Here is a 25,469-nt window from a genome sequence, read left to right as displayed (position 1 = left end):
ATAATAGATGTTTTTTGGATTTAAACTTCAGATTTTTCGTGATAATAAAGAGATAAAATATACATACAAAACTATATACACGATGGAAGGCATTACTGTCATTGCTTACAATGATCTAAATGAAAATAAAATGAATATCCCAATGTGTATATAAAAAAAATCCAAGAAAATCTAAATAATAGATGTTTTTTGGATTTAAACTTTAGATTTTTCGTGATAATAAAGATCACAGCAAATACAATACATATTAAATGAATATATATATAAATATACATACATAAATACATACATACAAAACTATATACACAATGGAAGGCATTATTGTCATTGCTTACAATGATCTTAATGAAAATAAAATGAATATCCCAATGTGTATATAAAAAAAATCCAAGAAAATCTAAATAATAGATGTTTTTTGGATTTAAACTTTAGATTTTTCGTGATAATAAAGAGATAAAATATACATACAAAACTATATACACAATGGAAGGCATTATTGTCATTGCTTACAATGATTTAAATGAAAATAGAATGAATAACTCTTCTCTAACTCTATTCTGTTGCTTAGTAAACTGTGTCTCAAAAGTACACACCTTCAGTTGCTGCTCTTGAACGCAGCCCCTTGTTGCTAGGTAACCCAAGTAGAAGATTGACAGCAACTTCAGTGGATTCGTTTGGATGAAAACTTTATTAAAAGGCAAGTTTTTTAACAGGGTCAGTTGTGGCGTCATCAAAGCAGAATAACACGATATCTGAAGGTGAATTAATACAAGTAAGTGTATTTTTCGCTTTCACTTTCTGCCATGACAACAACCCCCCACTACTGCTCATTAATATGTAATTAGCTCAGTTAATTAACCGTCAACTTAACAGAGCGAGATGAGTGAAGGTATCACACGGCTTACTTTACGGCAGCTTTTTTTCCCCACTCAAGTTTTTACGTCAGCGCCTCCACGTTTCCCGCAGGACGGTGGGAATTGAAGACTTTCTGCGATGCCAGACGTGGAACCACTCAGATTCCCATCAAGGGAGGGACGACCAAGTCAGCAAGGTGAGAACAATGAAGGTAAACAAATAGAATTTAATGTTTTTAATTCATGAAATACATCTGTTTTAATGTTACACACTGGTTTTTTTGTATGTCCAAACAGAAAACTTATTAAATCTGATGAAGATTCTCTGTTACAATTATACTATTACATTACATTACATTTACATTACAGTCATTTAGCAGATGCTTTTATCCAAAGCGACTTACAATAAGTGTATTCATCATAGGTATTCAAGAGAACTACTAGTCACCAGAAGTCATAAGTGCATCTCCTTTCTTAAACAAGCATCTAAAAGCATAAACCAGAGCAAAAGTACAGAAACAAACTAAATGAATACAATAAGTGCAACAAACTAATACAATAATGCAAACAAATACAATAAGTGCACGAATACAATAAGTGCAACAAACTAATAAGAATACAATAAGTGCATCAAACTAATACGAATACAATAAGTGCATCAAACTAATAAGAATACAATAAGTGCAACAAACTTATACGAATACAATAAGTGCAACAAACTAATATAGAATACAATAAGTGCATCAAACTAATATGAATACAATAAGTGCATCAAACTAATGCAAATACAATAAGTGCATCAAACTAATATAAATACAATAAGTGCAACAAACATCAAACTTATACGAATACAATAAGTGCATCAAACTAATATAAATACAATAAGTGCAACAAACTAATACGGATACAATAAACAAACTAATACGGATACAATAAGTGCAACAAACTAATACAATAAGTGTTAATCCACACAACCTAACATTTATTGAGCTGTCCACGAATATGAAGTTCATTTAGAGACCACACCTGTCCCCAATTACAGTAAAAAAAAGTCCATCCTGTAGACTGTGCTGACTGGACCGCAATTCAGAAATGATATCAAGGAGGCGAATGCAGTTTTATGATAATTGCATTTAAATATCTAATGTCATTAGTGGAATGACAGGTGTAACTGTTGGCCATCAGACTCACTTGGGCCTGCTCTGTGGCTATAATACTCCCTGCCAGTGTGATTTAGAGCTTATTCACCCCCGCTGGTGACATATTGCCTCACCACCTTCCTGCCCCACTTGGTTCTTTCACTGTGTATTATTCATCTAGACTGCTCAGCAACAGATGGCCTTCATTTCAGGTCTCCCCACAGTTCTTTCTATCGGTCTGAGTCAGCTCACTTGTAGCCGTTTTTTCAATTATTGGATCATCATTGCAAGATAACTGTTATCTCAAGTGGGAAAGGTTCAATAGACTCACGTACAGTTTGTGACCTATTTTGTACTGATTTGAGTACCAGTAGTTTGTCTACAGGTTCTTGACAGTTTTTGATGTATCTGGTAGGTTGGTCATTTATCCCTCTGTTATAAAGGGGCCTATCAGCTACCGCAAACATGTGACGCTGTCCTTTGAAAAGTGCCAGGCAACACAAGACGTCACATTTGGCCAGCAGGTGTATGATCCCCTGGTGGTGCATGTTTCATCCCCCCTTGGGATACAATCAATGATACCCTTGTGGGTGTGTGCATTAGTTTAACCCTCCTTTGGGTGGCGTACATTCACGTTCAGCTGAATCTATGGGAGGACCCTTTTTTCCAAGGCTGGTACTCCCATACACCCTGTTACGATAAGCACACACTCACAAAAGTTGGCCCTTCCAACAAATAACTGGAAAATTGGCTAAATGAATTCAATTTAAAATGTATTGCTTATTATATACATCGCTCTTCCCCCTTTATCTGGTGGGCCTTGCAGTAAAAAACGACATTACCTCCATTTTCCCTGCTATCTTAAACTGCAATTTACAGTATAAGACTGACACCATTGTTGATAAGAATTGAGAATTCATGATATATAATATACATCTATGATTAGTTTTGTCAACTGTACAAAACTAAAATTTGAGTTATATTGTTTATTTCCACTCTTATTGTTAAAACATGCTTTTCTTATTAGTCTATAAATGTCTGGTTGTTTCCTTTCTTTTTATCTTCTTACTACCGAAGTAAATATATGTATATATTGAAATAATATACAGTGCAGATAACTTTTTGCCAGCGACATTACCTTCGTCTTAAATAATCTTCACCATATTGACTTTGCCAAGCAATTACTTATTAGTTAGTTGTGAATGAGCATGACATGTCTTTGCACGATAATATAGACAAAAGACTAAGTCAGTACATCTCAGATGTTGATGTGAATTATTGCCATCGACACAGTTTTTTTGCCCATTATGTCAGCCAGATGGCGTCCTTTCACCACCAAGAATTATGCCCTTGGGTTTGTCTTGAGATGTTTGAATTAGTTGTCCCTGCTCTGTCTATGATGCTTCCAATATATTGCAGAGTTTATGCAACCAGAATTAAATAGAATGTAAAAAAAAAACAAAGAAGGTCTTTCACAGCCAAATACATTTTTGTAATTACTTCTCAAAATAGAGTTATTGAAGTAGGGTGAATGTTTGTTCTAACAAAAGTCTGTTGTTTTCTGATTATTTTTTTTTGATTGAGGGATGGTTCATCAGTATGTAATCTATACAATATTTCAGAGCCTTTGTGGAATTATATAAAAGACATCTGTAAGTAGTGTTGGCTTTTATTAGCTTCTCTGAAAACAATTGTTTGAATGTTATAAACCAAAGTTGCATTAACAGATCTTAATATTTTGTGTTTCTCAAGATCAAGCAGATCTTCAAGCCGTCTGCTCTGGTAGACGTCGCACATGTGCTTTGCTTAACAGTCCCTCTCCATGTGTCAACAATGTTATTTACCATATCCAAGAGCTGAAGATGACAGTGGAAAATTGGTGTCAACAGGTAAACTGATGTCAGATGTGTTCCGACCCGTGAGAGATTGTAAAACAAATATCAGATAGGAGTAAAATATATTTTTTAAAGCATTTCTTTCCTTTTGTCTTGTACCAGTCTGGAAAATATCAGCCACAGATCAACCACGACAAGCACCAATACAGCAAAACTTTAAGGTGAAGTCCTCTTTTGTTTTTATTTGTTATTATCTATTTTTCTTATGCTTAGTAGGATGAAAAATCATAACACACGTTTAACTCCCTTTTAACAGATTTCAGTCCAGAGATTCAGATACTGAATCAGTGACTTCTACAGAATTGTTTGTCGAAGGCATCGCAATTAGTGCAAGAGGTGAAACCCTTTTTCTTTTTAAATACCATAAAGTTATTTCTAAAATATTTGCTCTTAATTTTCATCAAGCAATAGAAAAGCTATCCCAAAAGCTAATGTAGATAAAGGAGCAACACTTAAGTGTGTAGTGTGCACTTCCTTGGAGGAGCTCTAGGTTTAGTTTCTTGCAGAAATGGCTAGTTAGTGTGACAATAATTCCTACCAGTCCCAGTTACCAGTTCACATCTTTGTCTACATGATAATTAATAAGATATCATCCGGTTTCAGCTTCTGCTTATAGAATTCCATAGATTTTTAGGGTTTTATGTTCATGTGCACTTTGTAGTTGGTCAGATTATGATAGCAGAGCTTTGCAAATACTAGTGTACTTGCTATTGCTTTTGTTGTCGAGTTGAAAGCGACCACACAGTACAATACAATGCACCAATCTTGTAAAGTTTTTTTAATCCTCTAGAAAGCTGTCCTTTATCGCCACTATTGAAGAAAATAAATGATGTCCTTGGAGAGGTTGTGTATCTGATTGAGCGGCTGGAGGCTGATCGGCAGTATGCAGAGGAAGCTCTCCACAAAGAGAAGAGGAGAAAAATATTTTTGGAGAACAAAGTTGACAGTATTTCACTCTGGAAGCAACAAGAGCACTCTTTTGTAGTCCAAAAAGGTCTGTGACTGAGAAGTTCGGTATCATTTCCTCATGAAAATAGCCTGATGCAGTTCTTCTTCAAAACAATGAATACATTTTCGAATTCATTTTTGACTCTTGCTTTTTTTTTTCCAGAGCACGAGGCTTGCATCAGAGACATCACAGAACTGAAGTGGCATGTACAACTGGAAGGAGAGAAACTTGACCAGGCTCAGGAGAACCTTTCACACACTGAGGTGTTGAACCAAAGCTTACAGGAAGACATCAACTTTGCCAAAAAACAAATTCCCATTGTGAAAGAAAACCTGGACTTCCAGAGAGGACTCATAAATCAAATCAACAATGCACAAGCTGAGGTAACCTCTAATTTATTTCATTCTTGTGTGATTCTTATTTTACTGTTTGTAACCACAGTGAAATAAGCACCAAATAAGGTACATTTTCAGAATTGTTTCTGACTCGCACAATAGCTCTTTCTCACTCACTCACTCACCCACTCGCTCTTTTTAAATCTATTTTAAATTCCCACGTTGCATGGCACTAGGGATTGCAATGTTTGTTGGTCTGTTGGTCCAGTTTTTATCCAAAACACTGGCCGAGTAAAAACATTCCATTGTAACAAATGACTGGATTGCCATGAAATTTGGTAAAGACTTTTGCGGTCCCCAGAGGATGAATCCTAATAACTTAAATAATTCCCTGACTTTTCATTTAGCTTTTGTCATTTCTTTTAAGTCAGAATGCTTCAAAATCTAATGACCTAATTCAGCCACAACTGTACTTTGAGTTTAATTCATTCAAATATGCCAGAAAAGAGTGTCAATAGAGAGGAGGATACAGAGAAGTCAACTTTGACAGGAAACCTCTGCATCTTTGTGGTTATTCAATGAAACACCAGAATGACTCAATTAGCACAAATGACATGTTTGTTTTTTATCAAGTCATTGGCTGTGTGTGTTCTGAAGATAGCAGCCCAGGGCTTTGATATTCAAGTGTTAATCATTAATTCCATAGGGTTAATAGTTAGGCTTCTGGATTTTCAAATATTTGCCAAAGCTAAGTAAAGTAAGTTAACAAACTAAACTGTTCATAGCCTCACAGTTGGCTTGTGGCAGTGGCTTTTAAGTGCAGTGTAGGATTCATATATATGGATACATTGTCTTCACATTACCTTTTATGAAATTGTTAATTATCAATTAAAATAGCTAAGGAAAATAAGTACCATGATTTGGCATCTTCTTTTTTTCAGGCTGATGAAGTATACTCAAAAACACAAAGCCGTCTTAATCTGGTTGAGAAGGAGATAAAAAAGATGGAGCTGGACACCAAGAAAGAAAAGAAGTCACTGGATGACGTACTGTTGGTGACGAAGAATCAGCTGGCTAACAAATTGTGAGTATCTCACTGCAGTGAAAACAGACAGGTTCACCATCAAAGCAGTACAGCTGAGACAGGAGACATCTGTCTTAAAGAAAGTTTGAATTGTTGATGTCAGCATGTGCATAATGAGAGAATACAAAGTTTATACACTCAGTGTCATTGCTGACTTTTATTTCAAGTAGGTGCCCTCCATCCATCTGTTATGTGGCTTCTTTTTTTAATCTTTTTTTATGATTTCTTGTACGTTTTATGCGCAATAAAAAAATCTAAGTACAAAGGAATTTACAGAAAACAACTGAAGTCAAAAGGAGTTATCCCTTTTGTATGCATCGTTAAAGATTTCATATTTAATTCCTATTTCAAGCATTTTTGTCCAGTGCTGTAAGAGTGTCCTGCATGGGGTGGGACATGTCTTCTCTCAGAGACTTAACCAGTTTGTTAAGTCTCTTCCTGTCCGCAGTCGAGATGTTGCTTCCCCAGCAGACCACTCCATAGAAGATCGCTGATGCCGCCATAGAGTCGAGAAAAGAAAAGGGTTTCAGGAGTGCTCCCTGCACTCCAAAATGACCCGAATCTCCTCAGCAGATAGTCTGCTCTGTCCCTTTTTGTAAAGGGCATTTGTTTTGTCTGTCCTGTTCAGTTTATTGTTCAGGTAAAACCCCAGGTAATCACACAGCTATCATGCTGTGCAATATCGCGAGTATCATGAGTCGTTTGTGTTGTGATACCATCGCTTAATTTATATTATAAATGATTGTGTGATTCTCAACCCTAAGTGAACAATGGATTTCAAAAACTGCCTTTAATTCACCGACTTTAAAACACAAGACAAAACTGTTTTTCTCCACAGGGAAGATTTAAACCAGTTGAAGATGATTGAGGAAGGTCTGTGGGCAGAAATAAAGGATGCTGAGAAGAAGGTTGCACTTACAGAAGAAGAATGTGCAGCCACAACACAACGTATCCCCGAAATAATGGAGCTCGAGGAAAATGAAAAAGACCGGGTAAAGGATATTGTCTAGATTTAAATGTTCAAAGTTTCTCAAATAGGTAGCTTTCAACAGTTTACAAAAGTAGTCCAGTTCATGTTTTTCTCGTTTTTATTACAGATTCTGCAACTGAAACTTCAAATTGAGGATCAAATGCAAAAGAATAAGAAATTAAAAGAGAAACTAATTGCACTGCAAGAAGACATTGAGAAAACTGTAAGTATTGTCACAAACACATTTAAATCATGTGGACATGTATTCATAACATAGGTGCTACTTTGTCTACTTATGTGTGTGTTGATAGTTCATTGGGTAGAGCGCGGCACATAATTGCCAGACTACGGCCGGACTCTCACTGGAGCTATGCATGCTAATAATGTTTGAAATCATGACTCTGTAAGGTGTTTTGGATAAGTGCATCCACTCAGCGGCACACTGTATGTTATGTTATCCGCAGACACTTCATGGGGAAGCGAAGGTTTCCTGCATAGAAGAGCAGCTCCTTTCAAAACGTAACGCTTTTGCAGCTATTCGTCAAGAAAACATGGAGTATGAACAGAATGTGGATGACTACAAGATGAAAATTGCTAAGAGGTACAATATCAAAGCCAAAAACCATGCATGAACATTTACCATTACCTATTTGGTATTACTATATACAGTGATAAGCAATTTAATGTGCGCTTACCATTACTTTTCTTTTTTTTTTTTTGTTAGCGAGAAGGCAGTGAAGCAGATGCATGAGGAGAAGAAGCAGATGCTCCAGAAAATCATTGACAATGACGAGCAGTGGGAAAAGGCCAAGGAGGAAGTGACCCAGGTTGTCACCCAGCACAGTGTCACCCAGACTAAACTGGAAGAGCAGGAGCAGCTCACCTTCATGGAAGAACAGAGGGCCAGGGTCAGTGGCAACATATGTACATGTTCTATGTATACTGCATGGGTCACTGTTTGTAGGGAAACGTGAGGTACCAAACGTTTCCTTCGGTGTTATTCGGGGCTCTCTCTTTGCTCTACAGAAAGAGATTGAACACCTGAGGAAAAACCTGACAGGTCAGATGACCTCCCTGGAACTGCTGAAGGTAAATTCATGAAGCGCTTCAGAGAAGAGAAATGCAATCGCAAAATTGTGACGCAAACAAAGATGTAAATTGTAATCTTCAAAATATATCACTGTATTTTTGCAAACTTTTTCAGTTTCTGTGGAACACTTTGGTTATATATGATGGAAGATATGGAGAGGTGAAGCTTCACAAAGCACAGTCTCAATAAAAAACTGAACATTATATGTTCCGTAAAGATGGTTTTAAATGCCCGGCTGTATTCAATTGCATAATTTTATACTTTCCAACACCCTTTACATTTCCTCTTACTGCTTTAACCCCCTGTAAATGTTCGAAGCTAATGTTCAGATAATGACGCTCTGCTTTGTGTTTTCTATTCCATCAGGGTCAGTGTGCAAATAAAAGTGAAGAACTGTATCGACAGCAAAGGAGCTCAGAGCTGATCAACCAAAAACTTCAGAAAGAATTTGAAGATGCATCCGCAGTAACAAAAGAAATGGAGACAAAGATGATGGTAATGATACATCTTAATAATTATATTCTCCGTCTGAGGATAATTGTACATAAAAAAAGTATAAATCAACTGCATTTGTCTCTTATCTTTTGTTTGTATAGAAAATCAAGAAGTTGACAGACAATTTTGACAAGATTCAGTGTGAACACGGGAACACATTAGTCAACCTTGAGAAGGAGAAAAAACTCAAATGTGAACACCTGAAAGCTGCTCAGGTAAGAAAAGATAGTAAATAGTTGCATAAACAATTCAGCACAAAGCTAGTTCCAGGGATGTATCATGTCATTCTTTTGTTGATCAAAATAATCTCTCTCTCTCTATTAACACTTTGAAGAAAATACGGTTTCAGCATTAATGCAACTATTTTGTTTTACAGGATTTACAAGCTGCCACGGTGAAGAGATATGACAACACTCTGGGCAGGATCAGTGACCTTACGAAGGAGAGCGAAGAATACCGGGACGCTTCAGAAAAAATGGAAAAAATAGTCGAAAGCATGCCAGAAGCCATAGCAGAACTTCAGTAAGCTAGTAACACACAGGAAACACTATAACATAATATACTAGTTTATATTTGGGATATCTGGGCCTGGCCAACTGGTTTTAAACTTTTCTAATTAACACTTCCTACTCAAATAGCTTAGAACTTAGCCTTTAAATAGCCTTCATTTAAACTGGGTGGTGAGGTTTTGTCCTTATCTATTGTTTATCTTGTCTGTTCCTTTTTTTTTTATTGGTAATATTTTATAACTATATGTTTTTAATACTTCTTAAATAAATGCCTTGCTTTTGAGTATACATCCACAGGCTCCCCCACTGATACAGTGATCATATATGCATGATATTCAAAACTAATAGTCTTTTTATCTGTTTGATTTCCCCTTCCAGGAGTGTTTTTGATGTGGTGGAATTCAAAAACAAGTCAGCTGCTCTCGTAATGAGCACCTTGCAGTCTGATATTAATAACTGCCAACAACGAACACAGCGATCCATGCAGACACACACTGCTCATGTTACAGCGAGAAAGAAGGAAATGGAAGACGCCAAGGTAACAAATTGTCGTTCGGTATTACTTTTCTGTAAATACACGACTTTTTTTTAATGTCAAATACTGTGAGACACGCTGTAAAAAAACATCTCATTGTTTATTTGTTTGTGGATTAGTGTCAGCACATTGCTTGTCACAATACTTCCCTTAAGATGCAGAGAAAAAGAGCTGCGTGCAATTAAAATTACAAGCCATGGTCAATCTTGTTTAAGTGCTTTTCCCACAAATGACAACTCACTGTTGTTATAGTCTTTTGTCTGGACGAATTTGATGATGCGTGTCGTGGTGATATGCTGCTCCTATTTTGTTACCTGTAAGGCCAACATTTTCTATAGCAATTTCAATGTAAGCATATTGTTCACGATATCAAATAGGCATATGATCTGTTTTTTTTTTTGTTTTTTTTAAATGCCAGGAATAGGCTCTTGTAACAACATAGGTGCACTCTGCACAAAATGGCTTGTATTTGAACACTCCTTTGTAAGAGAAACCCCTATTTATTGTAAGGTTTTCATCTGCAGGATTATCAGCCCCAGCCAGAGCCTCCTCGCTGATGGGGGTTTCACATGGCTTATCTAATGTGAAATCGCCATGTGGTATATAGTTTCATTAAACGGTGATCAAGAATGCATTAGTTCAAAACAAGAAAAGGCAATGGAGCTTAAGCCGCCATGCATCCAAGTGCAGCAACTTTAAAGAAGTTGTTGGCGTGAGACAATTTAAGAATTAGAAGTCTTCCTCATAGACACAACTCCCATTAGCCAGATAAAAGTTAGCCATGCAAAAAAAAAAAGGGGGTTTAGTCTTTTCACTTGACGAAATAAGATGAACAACAATACTCCTCACCAAATAAAAAGATCAGAGCCCGAAGTGCGAAGGAAATTGGTCACTTTAATCATTGAGACCAATATAAAGCACACATAATGTCTGCATTAGCATAACATAATAAGCAGAGTGTGCTTTCAGAAACCACAGTGCATGAAGCAGAATGGTTAGACTCTTTTAGATATTTCTTATAGAGGATATTTCTTCTGAAAACTGCTGACCCCATACTATACTCTCATAAGCTGCTGTAGGTCACAGCTCCTCTTTGCTATAGAAACTATTACAGGTCAGAGCCTGATGGGAGTTAGTATGTGAATGTATTAAATACTAGCTTATTATTTTAAACATGTACATACAGGGTATATCAAGGTGAAATAGCTTGACATGTTGGAATCTGTGGTCATCTCTATGCACTCCGTACATATCTGAAAGTGTTCCCTCTTTCATACATGCACCTGTGTTTTGATTTGATCAGGGCTTGTCGTTTGGCGAGCACAAAGTAAACAACGCAAACTGCCTACGCTATCAGTTTCTTATGGGCAATGAAGTGTAATTTGTTCCATTTACACTTCACAACAGCATCAGATGGGCTTTGTCAGTGCTGCATGGAGTAATTAAACCTGAAATCAATAGCAGGCATTTGTCATGTTTACAGCCCCTCTTTCTGCTGGGTTAAACTCATCACTTTAGTGCTGTTCTGTTTTTACTGCAGAGACACACTTCATTATGTCTGCAGGTAGACTTGAGGTTTTCACCAGCCACATACGTTGAGGAACATTGTTCAAACGGAAAGAGGATGTGTAGAGAGACACAAAATCACTGTGATTTATTTGCTTGATTTCCCAAGAAAAGTGTCCATTATTGTATCCTTGCTATTTATATTGCCTTAATTAACAGCACATAAATAAAGTACGCACACATCTTACAACTAAAGTATCTTCTTAATGGTCGGTGTGTGACTATTACAGTATGCACAATACTGTATGTTCACTCTCTTGTTTCTTTGGTATCTCTACATGTCATGAAAACATCATTCATTATGTATTTTACATCTCTACTGAACACAATGTTGCCTCAGCAGTTGTTCTTCTGCCAGTGTAGCTGTGGTCTACTACAAAAAATATTGGTAAAAATGATCAACATACTAACAAAAGTCTATTTGTGAATGCTGGTTGCCCTCATTGCCAAATTCATATTTAAGTGTGAGAGGTTCCTGTATTCAATCCTTGTTACTTTTTGAGTATATTGGCGACAGTTCAAGATACACCAATCAGACACATCAGATCGGTATCGTTATTAAATATGGTTTCTTTTGTATTGTCATTATAAAATCCAGAGTTTCTGATATCAGTTATTTCATAAATTGAGTCTCAGACTGACACCAAATCCCTCATGTCTCATGTTACCCTACATAAAAAAAATACATCAGTGAATTTTGCACATTAAGATATCAAAGTTTAAATTTGGGGTAAAGAGAAAAGTGGCATTGGATTAGTAGCAGCAATTGAAAGATGCTTTGAATTGATCAGAAGCAGGATTGTGAGACAAAACGTTGTATCAGTGCATCACCAGTGATGGTGTTGTGTGATGTCACAATTACAATAGTTACAGTATTGGTCTGCAGCCTACTCTGTGCCTGATTGTGTCATGGTGGTTATTCAATAGCTACGTAGCTAAGTTTGAAAAAAACACCTGTGCCATATATATTGTTCTCAGAATGTGTGCCATGTGTTAATGTTGGTATGATTGATTTATTTGTTATTATCATTCTTACTACTACTCCTAACATGTTTTTGAATGTATTTTTCTTTTGTCTTCCTTTTGAATCCTTACATTAAGGTAACAAACATGCACAGTATTAAAACACAATGAAAAACCTAGTGGGAAGGTTTTACTATAAGCCCTAAGATTCTCTCCTATGCAGTTTGTTGTTGTTTTTTTCTTATAACTTCCCTTTGTGCTAATAAACTAAACTACAAATGTAAACATATAATTAACCTTCACCATCTTACCTGAACATTTCCTTTTCATGCGTTTGTGTAGGTAGCACTAAAAATTGCACTGAGTGAGAACAAACGTCTGGCATGCGAGTACGAAGGTCTGAAGATGATCCTCATGGAGGCCAAACAGGAAGCAGTGTCTGCACTGAGCGAGAAAAACCATGCACACAGATCTTCTCACTTTTACACACAGGTGAGGTTTATCTATCTTTTTGTTCTGTTTACTATCCCCCCTCTCTTTGTCCCTGCTATCTTGTGCTCTATCCCATGCTGTTCTCCCTTTTGCACCAGACAGCTCTTCTTTGCATGGGCAGTATATCTTGGAGGGCTTTAGTTTGGCACCCGGTGAGGAGGTGTCTGCAGCAATCTAATAATGATGAGATAACTTGAGTGGAGGAGGATGATGGATGTGACATAATGTAATGATAGCTATGTAGTTTTGCCACCAAGGGGAGTAAAGAGAGAGGTTGATGGTACATGTAAATATTATACCTTCCACATTTTCTTGATTATAGTTTTTCTAAGGCGGCCAGAGGTGGAACGTTTTATTATCGGGCTGTTACAAATTCGCCTCTGCTCACCGCAGCTCACACACACCATTGGTTAGGGATCAGCAGCAAACACAGGTTAGGATCAGACAATGAATGTGTCTCCAGTGCTAAAATAGCACCAGAGGTCTCGACTAGTTGGATGAGACAACTCGGCAGCATTTTACTGTTTAATCTATATAGTTTTTGACGCTGTTTAACTGGAGTAGAATTACACACGACAAGCATAACACCAGGAAGAAGCCACACTGCTCCTGCAATGAAAAAAAAAAATCATATTATTTGTTCCAAAAATGACTAATACCTTTACTTGAGCAATTCCTCATCTAACTGCATGAATGTTATCAAGTGAGAAATGCATGCAAAAATAAAATCCTGTGGACAGGATTTTCCACGCTCATGATCAAAGCCTGATTTTCTTTTACTCCGGATTCAGCCTTCACCGTTTTTGTTTGTTTCAACTCTACACTTCTGCAACGACAGCCTCTCGGCTCGTGTTTTATGCCTGCATTTAGTTTTTATAACAAGCTTATAATCCACAATGTTTCTGAAATGTAGATCACATTTAATCTGATTTATACGGGAACATTCAAGCCCCCCCTCCCTCCTCCCCCCCCTCTTTCCTGTTTCAAATTTACAATTATCCTTGTGATGTTTGAATTTTATGTCCCAGTTAGAACATATATAACAGAATGTGATTACCATTAATTGATTTGTGTGTAACTGGAGGCAACAAGGTAAATGCATTTGAACATAGTCAGGATCATTTCAGAGATCAGAGCATTACAGTGTGTGTGAGTCTGTATGAGAAACCTCACAGCAGTCATTTATGTGTTTGAAGAACCCATAATCTCTTTCTTTATATTCAATGAGGGACACAATGAGTCTCTCTTAAATATCCTTGAAAGATAATCCTGACAACAGGCGATCCTGACATATAGTTCAAGTGACGAGTTTAAAACCATCCATACAATGCTTTTAAAATACAGCACATTACCGCCTTAAATAGAAACTGGCATGAGGTACTGTAAGATTTCTACTATTATACATGCATTTCCTTGAACCATGTTTTTGTGTCTAAAACTATAAAAAGCAATTTAAACATGCAAACCTGAAACCTCATAATAATCCATTCAGAGTGGCCTGATAGCTGTGATTTAAACTTTTCCAAACCATCACAGCATAACCCATAGTTAATATTCACATTTTAAATGCAGGTGGTAGTTCTACCTTTTAAAGCTGAAATGATTTACTCTCCACAGGTTGACACTTTGAGATGCATCTAATAAGGTGCAGCATGTAGTGTCAATCTTGTTACGTTATCTTGAGTGAAGAGTTATCGACCATGTACTTTGTGTGTTAGGTGTTAGGGATTGAATGTAACTAAGTACACGTAGTACTGTACTTAAAGTAAAGATTTGGGGTGGTTGCACTTCTACACTGTTACAGGTGAAACTACCCTTTTATAAAGTAGTTCCAAGTTAGCTCGGCTACAGTAATATGCTACTTACATTTAATCCAATAACATAATGTATAGGAATCACAGGGCCATTTACAGAAAGTACATAAAGTACTTTTACTTTTTGATACTTTTAAGTATCCTTTGGTTTTCAATGCAGCAATTTTACTTGTAATGCAGCAGTATTACTTTTAATTAAGTAAAGGATCTCAACACTAATAGTTGTGTGTTATTTATGATCATTGTCATCCAGGTCAGATGCAACACAACAACCATCATCAACATTTCTTAATAGATGTGAAAATGTAAATGTGCTACTTTTAGAGTTTTGCCGTACTCCATTATAACAGAGTGGATATGAAAACATGTATTATTTTAAAATAATGCAGATTGCAGCTCTAATATACTCAAGCACACAAGTGTTGCATGTTCTGTGGTATGTGAAAGCTTTGAATGTTTGTAGTGGAAGAAGTATGTCCTATTTATTAATTGTCCAATCAGGACACAAGTCAGCTGGTATTTCAAATATTAGAATTAATAGTTTTTCTTTTCAAAGACAGAATGTATCTAAACATTAGGATATTTCTTAACTACATTCAAATAAGCAAAATTTTCATTTGTAAATGAAAAAAATGAATGATTAATTAGCATCCGATAGCACTTCTACTCTTATAGAAATCCTCTTGATTTGTACGTGTAAGCATTGCTTTGTTTATGTGGAGGATTTCAGCTCTTGGCTTTTAACAGGGTACACCATAAAGAGCATTCTTGTTATTGTCTTTCCTTCAGGAGCTGATGACTGAGCTAATTCGCTTTAGTTTTCAATGCACTGGGGAACACATTGCCAAGCAATGATAAGCTTTGTAGGAAGAGTAGAGAGATGGAGGGGGAAGAAAAGCAATGGCATCTATCAGAATTTAAACCTCTTTGCTTGAAACTGTGTTCAAATAATAAAGCAAGCAGCATGTCTTTCCGAGAGACTAGGAATAATTTCTGGTTTCAGTGGGGGGTTCATGACTCTGTGTGTATGTGTAAAATATGTCTTGAGGGGATTGGTATAAAGTTAAACTGGGTGAAGTAGAAATATTTTACTCATCAGCTTTGCAGTCACAGAGTTTGCCTCGGCTAGAACAAAACTGCTGAAGCATTTAGAGAAAATTAACCCCCCATCCTGGCAGCCAGATGTGACTGGATTCTGATGAGTGCACACGAGTGGGCAGAGAAACCAAGAGACTGTGAAATTCCTGTCAGGCCCGTGTACTGCAGAATGGGCTATTGACTGCTTTCTCTATTCCCCTCCATCATTCTTCTTGAACACTGCCATTAATTTCCTCTCCTGCCTTACCAATTCCTTTTCTCTGCCTTCTCCCCCCCTAGCTCTCTTTGTTGCAGAAGAGGATGCACAAAGCTTTGGTGAAATACTTCAAACAACGCAGCCTCTACAGCCAGGCTGAACTGGACCGCTGCCAGGCTCTTTCTCAAGAGACCCACCAGAAAATAAAAACAGCCCAGGTATTTGTACATGTACATGTATAAAAAAAAAAAAAAAAAAAAAAAAAAAAAAAAAAAAAAAAGAAAACAGGCTGGAAAACTACACAAACTGTTGCCATTCATTTAAATGGTAAATCCTTCTATTCAACTTTTATCCCAAGTCTAGGTATTCTACCAGATGGGAGCGTATTCCTTTGCATACTACAGTAACTCCATGTTATGCATGGCATTGTTTGAGCCTCATCCGGCTAGTCAGTTGCCTTGTGTCTTCTTTGCCAAGCGAGGGGCAGCCAGGCAAACATCCACCAAGGCTTTGTGCCTCGCTGCTGTGGTGGAGTTAAAGACGCCACTGTTACATTACACTCTATACATTCAGTCATCAGATCCCAGACTGATGTGATGGATGATGTGTCTGCTACAGTGCCTATGCAGTGACCCCACGTCTGAGGCTGCCTCTCTAGATAACTCTATATACACAACACTTTGTGTTTGGTCACATCGCATTTACATCTGAGCCCGTTTTTCCTGTTTAGCGGGGGCGTTATTCTGACTTTGCGGCTAATTCCAAGTGAGTTCATTACAACGAGATATATGTGTCGCAGCTTCTTCTTTGTGAACAGAGTAACCTTCCGTCCGTCTTGCAGAAGAGTAGCGACATATTCTACAAGGTTGAGAAGCAGGGATCTTCAATTAGAGGATAATCGGTGTCTAATCTGTGCTGTGATGTGAGATGAGGGCAAAGCGGACAGCGGGACAGTGATGAATCTTTATGAAATGTCCTGTCCAGCATTAGCGCAGAGCCAGGTGGCATGCAACCGTACCATGGAACTACTTCCACCCTTTTTACTTCTTCAGTAGGGCATCCCAAACCCCTAAGTGTCCATGTTTGTCAGATGCAATCTGTTGTTTTTTTTGCTTAAAAGGAAAAAATCCTATTTAGTTTTTTGTTGTTTACCAAAATAATCAGATGTGCTGGAGGCCAAATATGCTCAGATTTGATTAGAGGTTTTCCAGGGGAGTACCTAGTGGAAATACTATTAAGTGGTTTCCGTCTCTGTTCCTCCTCCTCTGACTGCTGACATGTTTTTTTTTTGATGGGTCTGGTCCAGACATTACAGGGAGCAGCCATGTCTCAGTGGCCCAGCCTCAAAAAGGCCCCAGCAGATCACACAGCTCAAGGCGGGGAGGAGTGGGGCACAGGGGGAGGAGCTATCAGAGAGCCGCAGAGTGTGAAGGACAAAAGAGCTGGTGTATTCAAGCGCACCACACCGTCACCCGTCACAGCTCAGCGCAGGGTCCATCAGAGCAGGCAACACTCACTTTAAACAGGCTCCTCATGCACAGTCCAGCTCAGCGTCTATCTTCCAAATTGTACAACCTATATGAGAAGAGTTAAACACATTTACAAGCAGGCATTAACACACAATCTGCATAATTACTTAAATATTAAGATTTTTGAGATTATCCTATCACAAAGAAATGCACTGACAGAATGCAGATGGTGATGATACACGTCGAATTTCAGGAGGTCGTTACTAAACGCAGAAATTCACAATTGCATTACATACATTATCAAAACACTTTGTAAGACAGGAATGAAGAAATCAAAGGACCAGATACCAGTTGTGACTGGAGTTAAAACTGGGCTGAATCCCGACGAGGCCTATACTAATCCATCATGTCCACTTAACCCCCACAAGCAGAACGTAAGCGAGGTCAGGACGGCGCTTTCACGGCCGAGGCGTGCTTGAATCACAAGCCCGAATGGCAGTTTGTTCGAAAAGAAGCTTGAGGGGAGGAAGGCCGGGGAACCCTAGGGTGGGAGAGTGGGAGTGGATGGGGGGGGGGGAGAAGTAGGGGGGTGGGCGGCCTGTCATCCTGTTACACTCCTGCCAGAACTGGCAGTTCAGCTTTGTGTTCTGCGAGTTTACACTAGGGATGGCATAATTGACAATGGCTAACAGCGGAGAGCAGTGCAGCGCCTTGTTGAATGGCCAGTAATGATTGGAGCAGACGCCCACTGCCCCAGTCTCAGGGGACTGTAATCCAAGATCCTGTTTCTGATATAATTGTTAGTCAGAGAATTTCTGCATGGCTAGGCCGCTTCAGATTCCCAAGCTGGTTGACAGTGCCAGGCAGTTTAATAGAAAAACTGGATGCTGAGGTTTTTAAAACAGAAGAGCACTGAACCTGGACGTGGTTCACCAGGAGCCTCTTGTTCTCCTTCCTCACACAAAAAAAAAAACAAGAACGAGTATGGTAACTTTACTTTCACAAATGTGGACTCACCATCAGCTGCGTGTGGGATGCAGATAGAGAGCGGGGAGAGTTTGTATTGTTGCCTTTTCTTAATTAGCCTGTTTTCATCTATTATGTTATTCCAACAGGAGGGGTTGTCAGCAGAAATTCAGCTCATCTCTGCATTCCTTCAATCCTTGACGGACGACTCTGCCGCCACCGATGATGCCGGGGTGAACAAACAAAGCCGGTCCGGGATCGAATGAGTAGATGCCTTCAGTTCAAATAGCAGTGTAATTGGACATTCACCTGTACCAGACAACTTACTTACTTACCCTAGCACGCTTCACTATCTCTCCCCCCCCCCACCCCCCACCCCCACACCCCCTTTACTTGCAGCGAATCCATAACAATGAAACAGGTGACTTTCATGCTGCTGTCAGGACTGATCTAATTTTAGCTGGGTGAATGATTGCAATTGGCTTTGCCTCATCAGATAATTAATCTATGTCACCATTAATTGGAAAAGAGAATAATTACAGGCAGTGTTGACAGAAATTCTACGCTTCTCCAGATTCCAAGATCTAATTACAACTAGTGAAACCCTGTGACCTTAACTAGCACTTAGCACACCTTGGCCACCTTGACCGTGTCCACGTGAAGACCACCGTCTCCTAAAAAAAAAAGACCCTGTTTTTTGTTAGCGCTCCTCCACACCGCTCCGCTCTCCTCCACTCTCTGAGAGCTGTCTCCCTCAATCACTTTTCAATATTCAATCTTAATTTTGTGGAAGTTTAGCATTTTCAATGAGCTGGAGATGAATGATTAATGAATAAATTTAAATGCTTCATTTTGTCCATGGATCATTAGTTAAGTCCTTTGTGGGAAGGACCTGAGAAAGGAGTGAAAATTATTGAGACATTAGCCTGAAGCAATCCAGGGGTAAATAGTGTGCACGAAAGGATGTTGTGTGCGCACTATCCACCGGCTTTCTAAAGAACCCTGGGGAAACGCTGTTTTCAATTTGGAATCTTAACCCAATCACATTTAGTACTTATGGAAAATAGTTTTTTGGTTCATCATGTTTCAACAATGACATACTTATACACACACTAGTACACAACGCCAACGCCTGCTCCATATACAGCAGACTTTAAAAGTTTCATATGAATGTTTCTAGTTATTATAGACTCATCACATATAGTTAATTTACATAAAATAGAAATAAGTAAACAATAATGGTCATATAGTTCTTTAAAGAGCACACATACTGTGGATGTTCTCAAGGTCGATGCTCTCAGACGGCTCCTTTTAGAAATGTGTGATGCCCTCTCCTCCTGTCTGTGTCTGGTTGATAGAGATGCTGTTGTTTTGTTGATACGCTGGATGCCTCTCTTACTCGTGGGGACAGAAGGGGGCAGTGTGAACACAACAACCTTAAAGACATAATTGACTGCGATGCACACCAGTCTAGTGTCTTAACATGGTCATAGCATGTAATATGTAGTTTAGGATTATTAATATTCAGTCAAAGTGGAACATTTTAAATCATTTTGGTGAGTGAGTCATGAGAGTAGGGCAACCTGATTGGTCTACATAGGTCTACAAACCTATTTAAGACATGCATCCTCATTATCTTGAAAAGTAACTTGATGAAAGTCTACGTACCGAAACGTTGTGACTCAGTTTTATTTGTTCTAAATAATTGTGGTTGAAAAAAAAAAGTATTTAAATGTTTATACATAGTCTCCTTTATCTGCAAAAATTGAATTCAGAGTTTTAATAAAGTTTTCTTCTGTAGCTTTTAGCTTAAATATACTTAATAATTTTAAACATACAGCACAGCCTGCTTAATGACATTGATGTGGAATCTCATATAGACTACTCGCATGGTGCCACTAGATCTCGAAAAGCACCCCCGAAGAGAAAAATGTTCAGTTCGTCTCATAATCCTTACCGACTATATGGCAATATCTCAAATGAAAGTGCCGCCCCGACACATTCGTCTACTCTCTTTGCATCTAATCAATCCCCTAAATAAATGAAAGCGAGCCACAACTAGATGTCATCACATTTATCTGCAGGCGTGCCTCAATGTGCACACACCTAAATGCTGCTACTCTAAAGAGGGTGGACTGTGGAGATACTGATGGGGCTACTTGACAGCTGAGATGTATTTTCTTTAATGTTAGATGTTTCAGTTTCGGTATGGTGAGGATGGACTATACAGCACAAGCCTCACTGTGTTGTTGTATTCTGTGATGCATCAAAGCTGGTTTAGAGGATTATTTTGGTAGTTTTTGTATAAACGCAGATTTCGCAAGAGACATGTTGGTGAAATCTGATTTACAGGCAGCATGATTCTCAATTTCAGCCTGGCGCCACCATGCAGACGATAGGCCCGTTCCGTTTGGATTCACTCCAGCGATCGCTTCTGATCGTTGACGTGAAGCCGAGTGAATCAGAGCAACGTTCTGTCTTCTCAAGCTAACCAAAGTTCTGTTTTGAGATCTTTTCAAAATCAGGTTTTTAAAAAAAAACAAAAAAACGGAAGGTGTCTACTCAAAACCGTCCTGTTCATGAGCAAGTGGAGGGTTGAGCCATGGCGCTGATGGAGTCAAGGAAAGAATGTGAGTGTTGAGAGGTGCTACTGTGTCTAAAATATCAATGAGGGAGATGCTGCCAAGTTCTGGAGCACAAAAGAGGGAATAGGTCTTTCTGTCAGCGTAGAGTAGACCAGGCAGATCTGCACTACTTCATATAGTGGCTCTTAGTATCTTGTTTCATTTTGAATAGCTAATTTAAAACCTTGTCTACTGTTCTTTCCCATCAGTGTTTTTACAGCACAGTAGGCTGTTAGGGAGTGTGTTGCTTTAAAGTTTGGGTAACTACAGCATCTGTCATTCAGTCATACTGTGCAGCTGAACAATACACTGGAACAGTGTGTTTGCCCAGGTGAGTCTTTAATGTGGAACTCCGCCGAAAAACATGCCAAACAAATTCATCAGTAGAACAATACATGTTCCTTGTGTTGCCACACTCGTTTGATTTCAAAGATATTTATCTTAACAGGATAATAATTTGTGAAAGTCTCTGACATTTGTGGCTAGCTAGCATGATAATAAATCCGTGGCTTGGAACATTTTTTAGTTAATTAGAGTCAATCAATCCAAACTTTGCTCACTTACCGGTGTGAAACCAGAGTATAATGAGCAGAAATCAGCATGGTGATTGGAAAACACAAATTACAGCTGTTAAAGAGAAACTCATCCACTTTTCTTCTGTTGATGCCAATGCCTGCTGCGAGGATTTAAAATTAGCATGGCATTCCTTTAATGGATGTTAGGAGAATGTGCTCCTCTATAATTAAAAAAAACCTTTTAATATCCTCGAAGGCTAAAATAAGAGGGGTTCTTATGATTACGTGACAACTCTTTAAAAAGGACGTTTAAAAAAAAGTTCATTTCTTTCATTTTGTTTTATTAAATGACTAGTTTGTTTCATACATACACCGAAATGACCCAATACTACTAGTATATGCTCTTTATGTGATGTATTAGTAATGTTTTATTTCTGTTAATATGTAATATGAGCCAATGAACTAAAACATACATAACGGTGTGTGACCATACTGTGCTACAGTAAGATCATATGGCATATTAATGAACTTCCCTGATATATATATACAGTACGTATTGCTGTTAAAGGTAGTGTACATCTCTGTAGTCAGTCCTACACTCATATTATTCTTGACATATTCCATGCACCTTCCATTCATGGTGTAATGATGTGAGTAATAGCCTGCTGATGTTAACAGAACCCTACAATAGGACCTTTATCTGATCTAGGCTCTCAGACAGTGGTTTGATACGACCCGGCCGCTAGTGGCCACGATGTATGTGACCTCAGCGCTGGATGTAATTTCCTCTCAGAAGCTGTTGGAAAAAAGGGAGAGCTTATGTTGTCGAGCTCATGTCGTCGGGGCTGCTAACAGCAGCTTGCCATTGTATTAATTATTGTCAGGGAATCCAAGGGGTGTAGATAATACAGAATGCACTGGTTGGTCCCATTTGTTTCACTTGTCAGTGGAGTGAATAATTGGGAGTGCTGACCATATTAGACACAGAGAATTTCTAAACATACGACTCAAATAGTTGCAACACAAAAGTACGGCTCGGAAAGGGGAAAGCTTAATGTCTGAGAATTTTCAAATCAGTATGGAATAATTTGCCGGCTTCCCGTTGCCAAAGAAATTTACTGAAGTTTAACTCTGACAACATTAATTCAGATTCACAGAGAAACATACAGCTTAGAGTATTATGCTGAATTACAGAAACCTTGTTTATTATTATAAGAGATTATACATGGGGCTCCAACATTTTTATTAATTCTGTAAAGCAAAACTTTAAACCTGCTGCATGTGCTTTCTCAGGTAAGTGTCACATATTTTGCCACCCCAACTTGTGTCTTTAAAGGCTTGAGAACATCGATACAGTTTCAGTTAGAAGGGGGCTGCTAATACAATGGGGCTCATCTTGCAATTCTCCCAAGGAATAACTATCAGTCCTGCTACAGCAGCTCCAGCGTCCCTAGGTGACCGCGCCACTGAGCCCGTGCTCGCTCCATCGCACCCCACTCCACGCCTGCTGCCACCCTGAAGGTAGATGCATCACGCTGGGGAAACTGTGCAACAGCAGCCCCCCCCTTCTCCCACCAGCCCCCCCCCCCCACCCACCCCAAAAAAAACCTCCTCCACAACACGGTGGCCTCCTTCGGGCCTCTCCCACACCCACGGGGTCGCCACTGCAGCCCTGGTCCCAACAACCCCCGGACCCTCCCTCAGGTGAGTCTCCACACCGCCTCCATGTCTCCTCCCACCTGAACAGCACAACTGGTATCCTTTTTGTCATTTGAGAAATGCCACACACACACACACACACACATACACACAAACTGTACACACACACACACACACACACACGCTCCTGTGCTCACTCTGAAGGGGACACCGCCTGTTCCTTTCTGCTCACCTCCCGGCTGCCGGCTGACTCTCTGAGCCGTGTCTGTGGTGGCTACGCCATGTGTGGGGATCTGGGGGTTTTAAAACAGCAGGCCTCCCATACTCCCTGAATGGCAAATATAAGTGCTTCCAATTTATTACACCGTGGACATTTTATGAATCATCTCTGACTAACTTTGATCTGAGATGACAAGCAGGTGCTAATCAGTCCCGGTGTCAAAATATGTGTAGAAAAAGACATTTTAATCGAGTAAATACGTGACTGAATGTGTTCAAAAAAAGCTGCTGTATGAAATGTCGCACTTTAACTGACCCTTTCACTTTTTCTCCTCACCTCTGTAGATTAAGATAATGCTGCAAGTGAACTCATTTGTTCCTTTGTGTCAAGGCTGCTCTCTGGAGATGACAAACTGGTACAACCTCTGACACACAGACAGTTTAAGTTACAGTTTACTGGGACTCTGAAACAGGGACTCCCAATCAAAACCCCTTAAAATACTGTATAGTATCTGTCTCCATATTTAAAGCAGTCATATCAAATTGTAATATCAACAAAAACATAACTGTGAACTACTTGTAGGATCATATAGGAATATACAATAATATAATAATACAATAAAACAGATGTGGAATCAAAAGAAGCCTACTTGTGTCTAGCTAACTGGAATTGAAGCTGGGAGTCTTTCATTTAAATGTTACTGCTGAAGGCTCTATAATTCACTATTTACTGTATCCTGCATTTTGCATTTATTTTGTCTCACTCCAGTCTTTCTAAAGAGGCTGCCTGCTTCTTTATGTTTTTCCCCCTTTTAATATTTTTTTTATCAGAAAACAACCTTTCACTAACACATAAATTACATCTTTTACTTTTATAGGTTGCCATACCACACCACACTTAGTTAACAAAATATTTTACAAACAAGATGATATCACCCTCTCCATGATATTAATATGATATGTTCTCTGATCTGTAAACAGCTGGTTATCTTGCTTTTCCACGATAAGAGAAAGTGCTGAGGATTTACGCTTGGTGAGCACATTTGGGCTGAATCTTTCACACGTCACAAATTGCAGATGGGAAGCAGTGATCTTGAACAGCCGATCACATTTCCGTGACCATCTGACACCTTCCATTTAGGAAAATAATACTTTCTATCTTAGCATACCCCTCTGCAGCAGCCAGCAAAAGGAATTATGCCTGGTAGACTTTGCTATTCACAACTTTGGAGCTTCTCCTTTTGTTTTGTTTCATTGCACTGATTAGATTAAATGTTCAGTTTAGTAATTTAGGGTCCCAGAAATGTCTACAGTTTGTGTTGTTGAGGTTTATGTTTACATTTTATAAACAATGAGAAACGGTGCTATATTGTGAGCATCACACAGGAAGTTGTGTAGTAGCTGAGGGTAAAATAAGGAGCTCATTATAACATTTCACTATATTCCTGTGCTTTTTTTTTTAAAGCAAATGTCTCTTTGAGTGACCTACAGTATTGAAAATCTCATGTAACTGTTATTATTTACTCTTTTCACTTCCCCTTGTTGTGTATCCTTAATGTTGGGAACAAAAAGATATAAGACTTTTTTTTATTTTTTTACCCATAGAGGTAGATATGGTATCGGAGTAATGTGACAGATAAATATGAGTCGGGTTAACTGGTACGGAGAGTTGTAAATCACTGTGGTGTGATTCTTTGTCTCAAAGGGTTTAATTAGTCTAGAAATTCTTCTCTTATCTGATGACCCCCCCCCCCCCCCCCCCCCACCTCCCCCTTTCTCTGCACACTGCAACAACTTACAACCATAAACGCCCTGCAATCTGAAGACCAGTGGCCTCAGGAGACTGAGTTGCTACAAAGAGCTGAAAGAGTTGAAAATGGTCATTTTATTGCGTTGGAATGGCTCGCTCGAGACTTGGGTAATGTAGTGCTAACTGAGCTCCGGTAACGATAACAGTATGCGACTCTGAGGTGAAATACAGCGAGCTACTGTAATGCTCTGCAGTGACAAGCGCTCTGAAAAACGCAGCAATA

The 25,469-nt window shown here is 38.7% G+C and overlaps 1 protein-coding gene across 2 annotated transcripts; it reads left to right on the top strand.

The window, feature by feature from the left end:
* The first annotated feature begins 682 nt into the window (after window positions 1-682).
* LOC129089210 (coiled-coil domain-containing protein 178) lies at window positions 683-18,756 on the top strand. 2 transcript variants are annotated; one of them, XM_054596602.1, is made up of 20 exons: window positions 683-772; window positions 935-1,051; window positions 3,746-3,882; window positions 3,991-4,049; window positions 4,145-4,224; window positions 4,679-4,882; window positions 5,000-5,220; window positions 6,114-6,256; window positions 7,095-7,248; window positions 7,354-7,449; window positions 7,691-7,827; window positions 7,951-8,134; window positions 8,253-8,315; window positions 8,683-8,811; window positions 8,913-9,026; window positions 9,188-9,333; window positions 9,699-9,858; window positions 12,727-12,876; window positions 16,068-16,202; window positions 18,569-18,756. In XM_054596602.1, exons 2-20 carry the CDS (start codon window positions 994-996, stop codon window positions 18,683-18,685), a joined length of 2,487 nt encoding a protein of 828 aa, XP_054452577.1. In that variant the 5' UTR covers window positions 683-772; window positions 935-993; the 3' UTR covers window positions 18,686-18,756. The 2 variants fall into 2 exon arrangements, with proteins under 2 accessions (XP_054452577.1, XP_054452576.1); XM_054596601.1 differs by having other exon boundaries at window positions 935-1,066.
* Window positions 18,757-25,469: the final 6,713 nt, after the last annotated feature.

Source organism: Anoplopoma fimbria, chromosome 3, assembly GCF_027596085.1.
Source record: "Anoplopoma fimbria isolate UVic2021 breed Golden Eagle Sablefish chromosome 3, Afim_UVic_2022, whole genome shotgun sequence".
In the NCBI taxonomy this organism is placed as follows: domain Eukaryota; kingdom Metazoa; phylum Chordata; class Actinopteri; order Perciformes; family Anoplopomatidae; genus Anoplopoma; species Anoplopoma fimbria.
The sequence above is the reverse complement of the archived record's forward strand: the minus strand, read 5'-3'. Positions and strand labels throughout refer to the sequence as shown.

Bases quoted from the DNA above. Each gene is read 5' to 3' on its own strand.
- LOC129089210 (XM_054596601.1), top strand. From the start codon at position 994: ATGCCAGACGTGGAACCACTCAGATTCCCATCAAGGGAGGGACGACCA. The intron at 7,450-7,690 runs GTAAGTATTGTC...TGTTATCCGCAG, and splicing joins AAGAAGACATTGAGAAAACT to ACACTTCATGGGGAAGCGAA. The intron at 9,859-12,726 runs GTAACAAATTGT...GCGTTTGTGTAG, and splicing joins AGGAAATGGAAGACGCCAAG to GTAGCACTAAAAATTGCACT.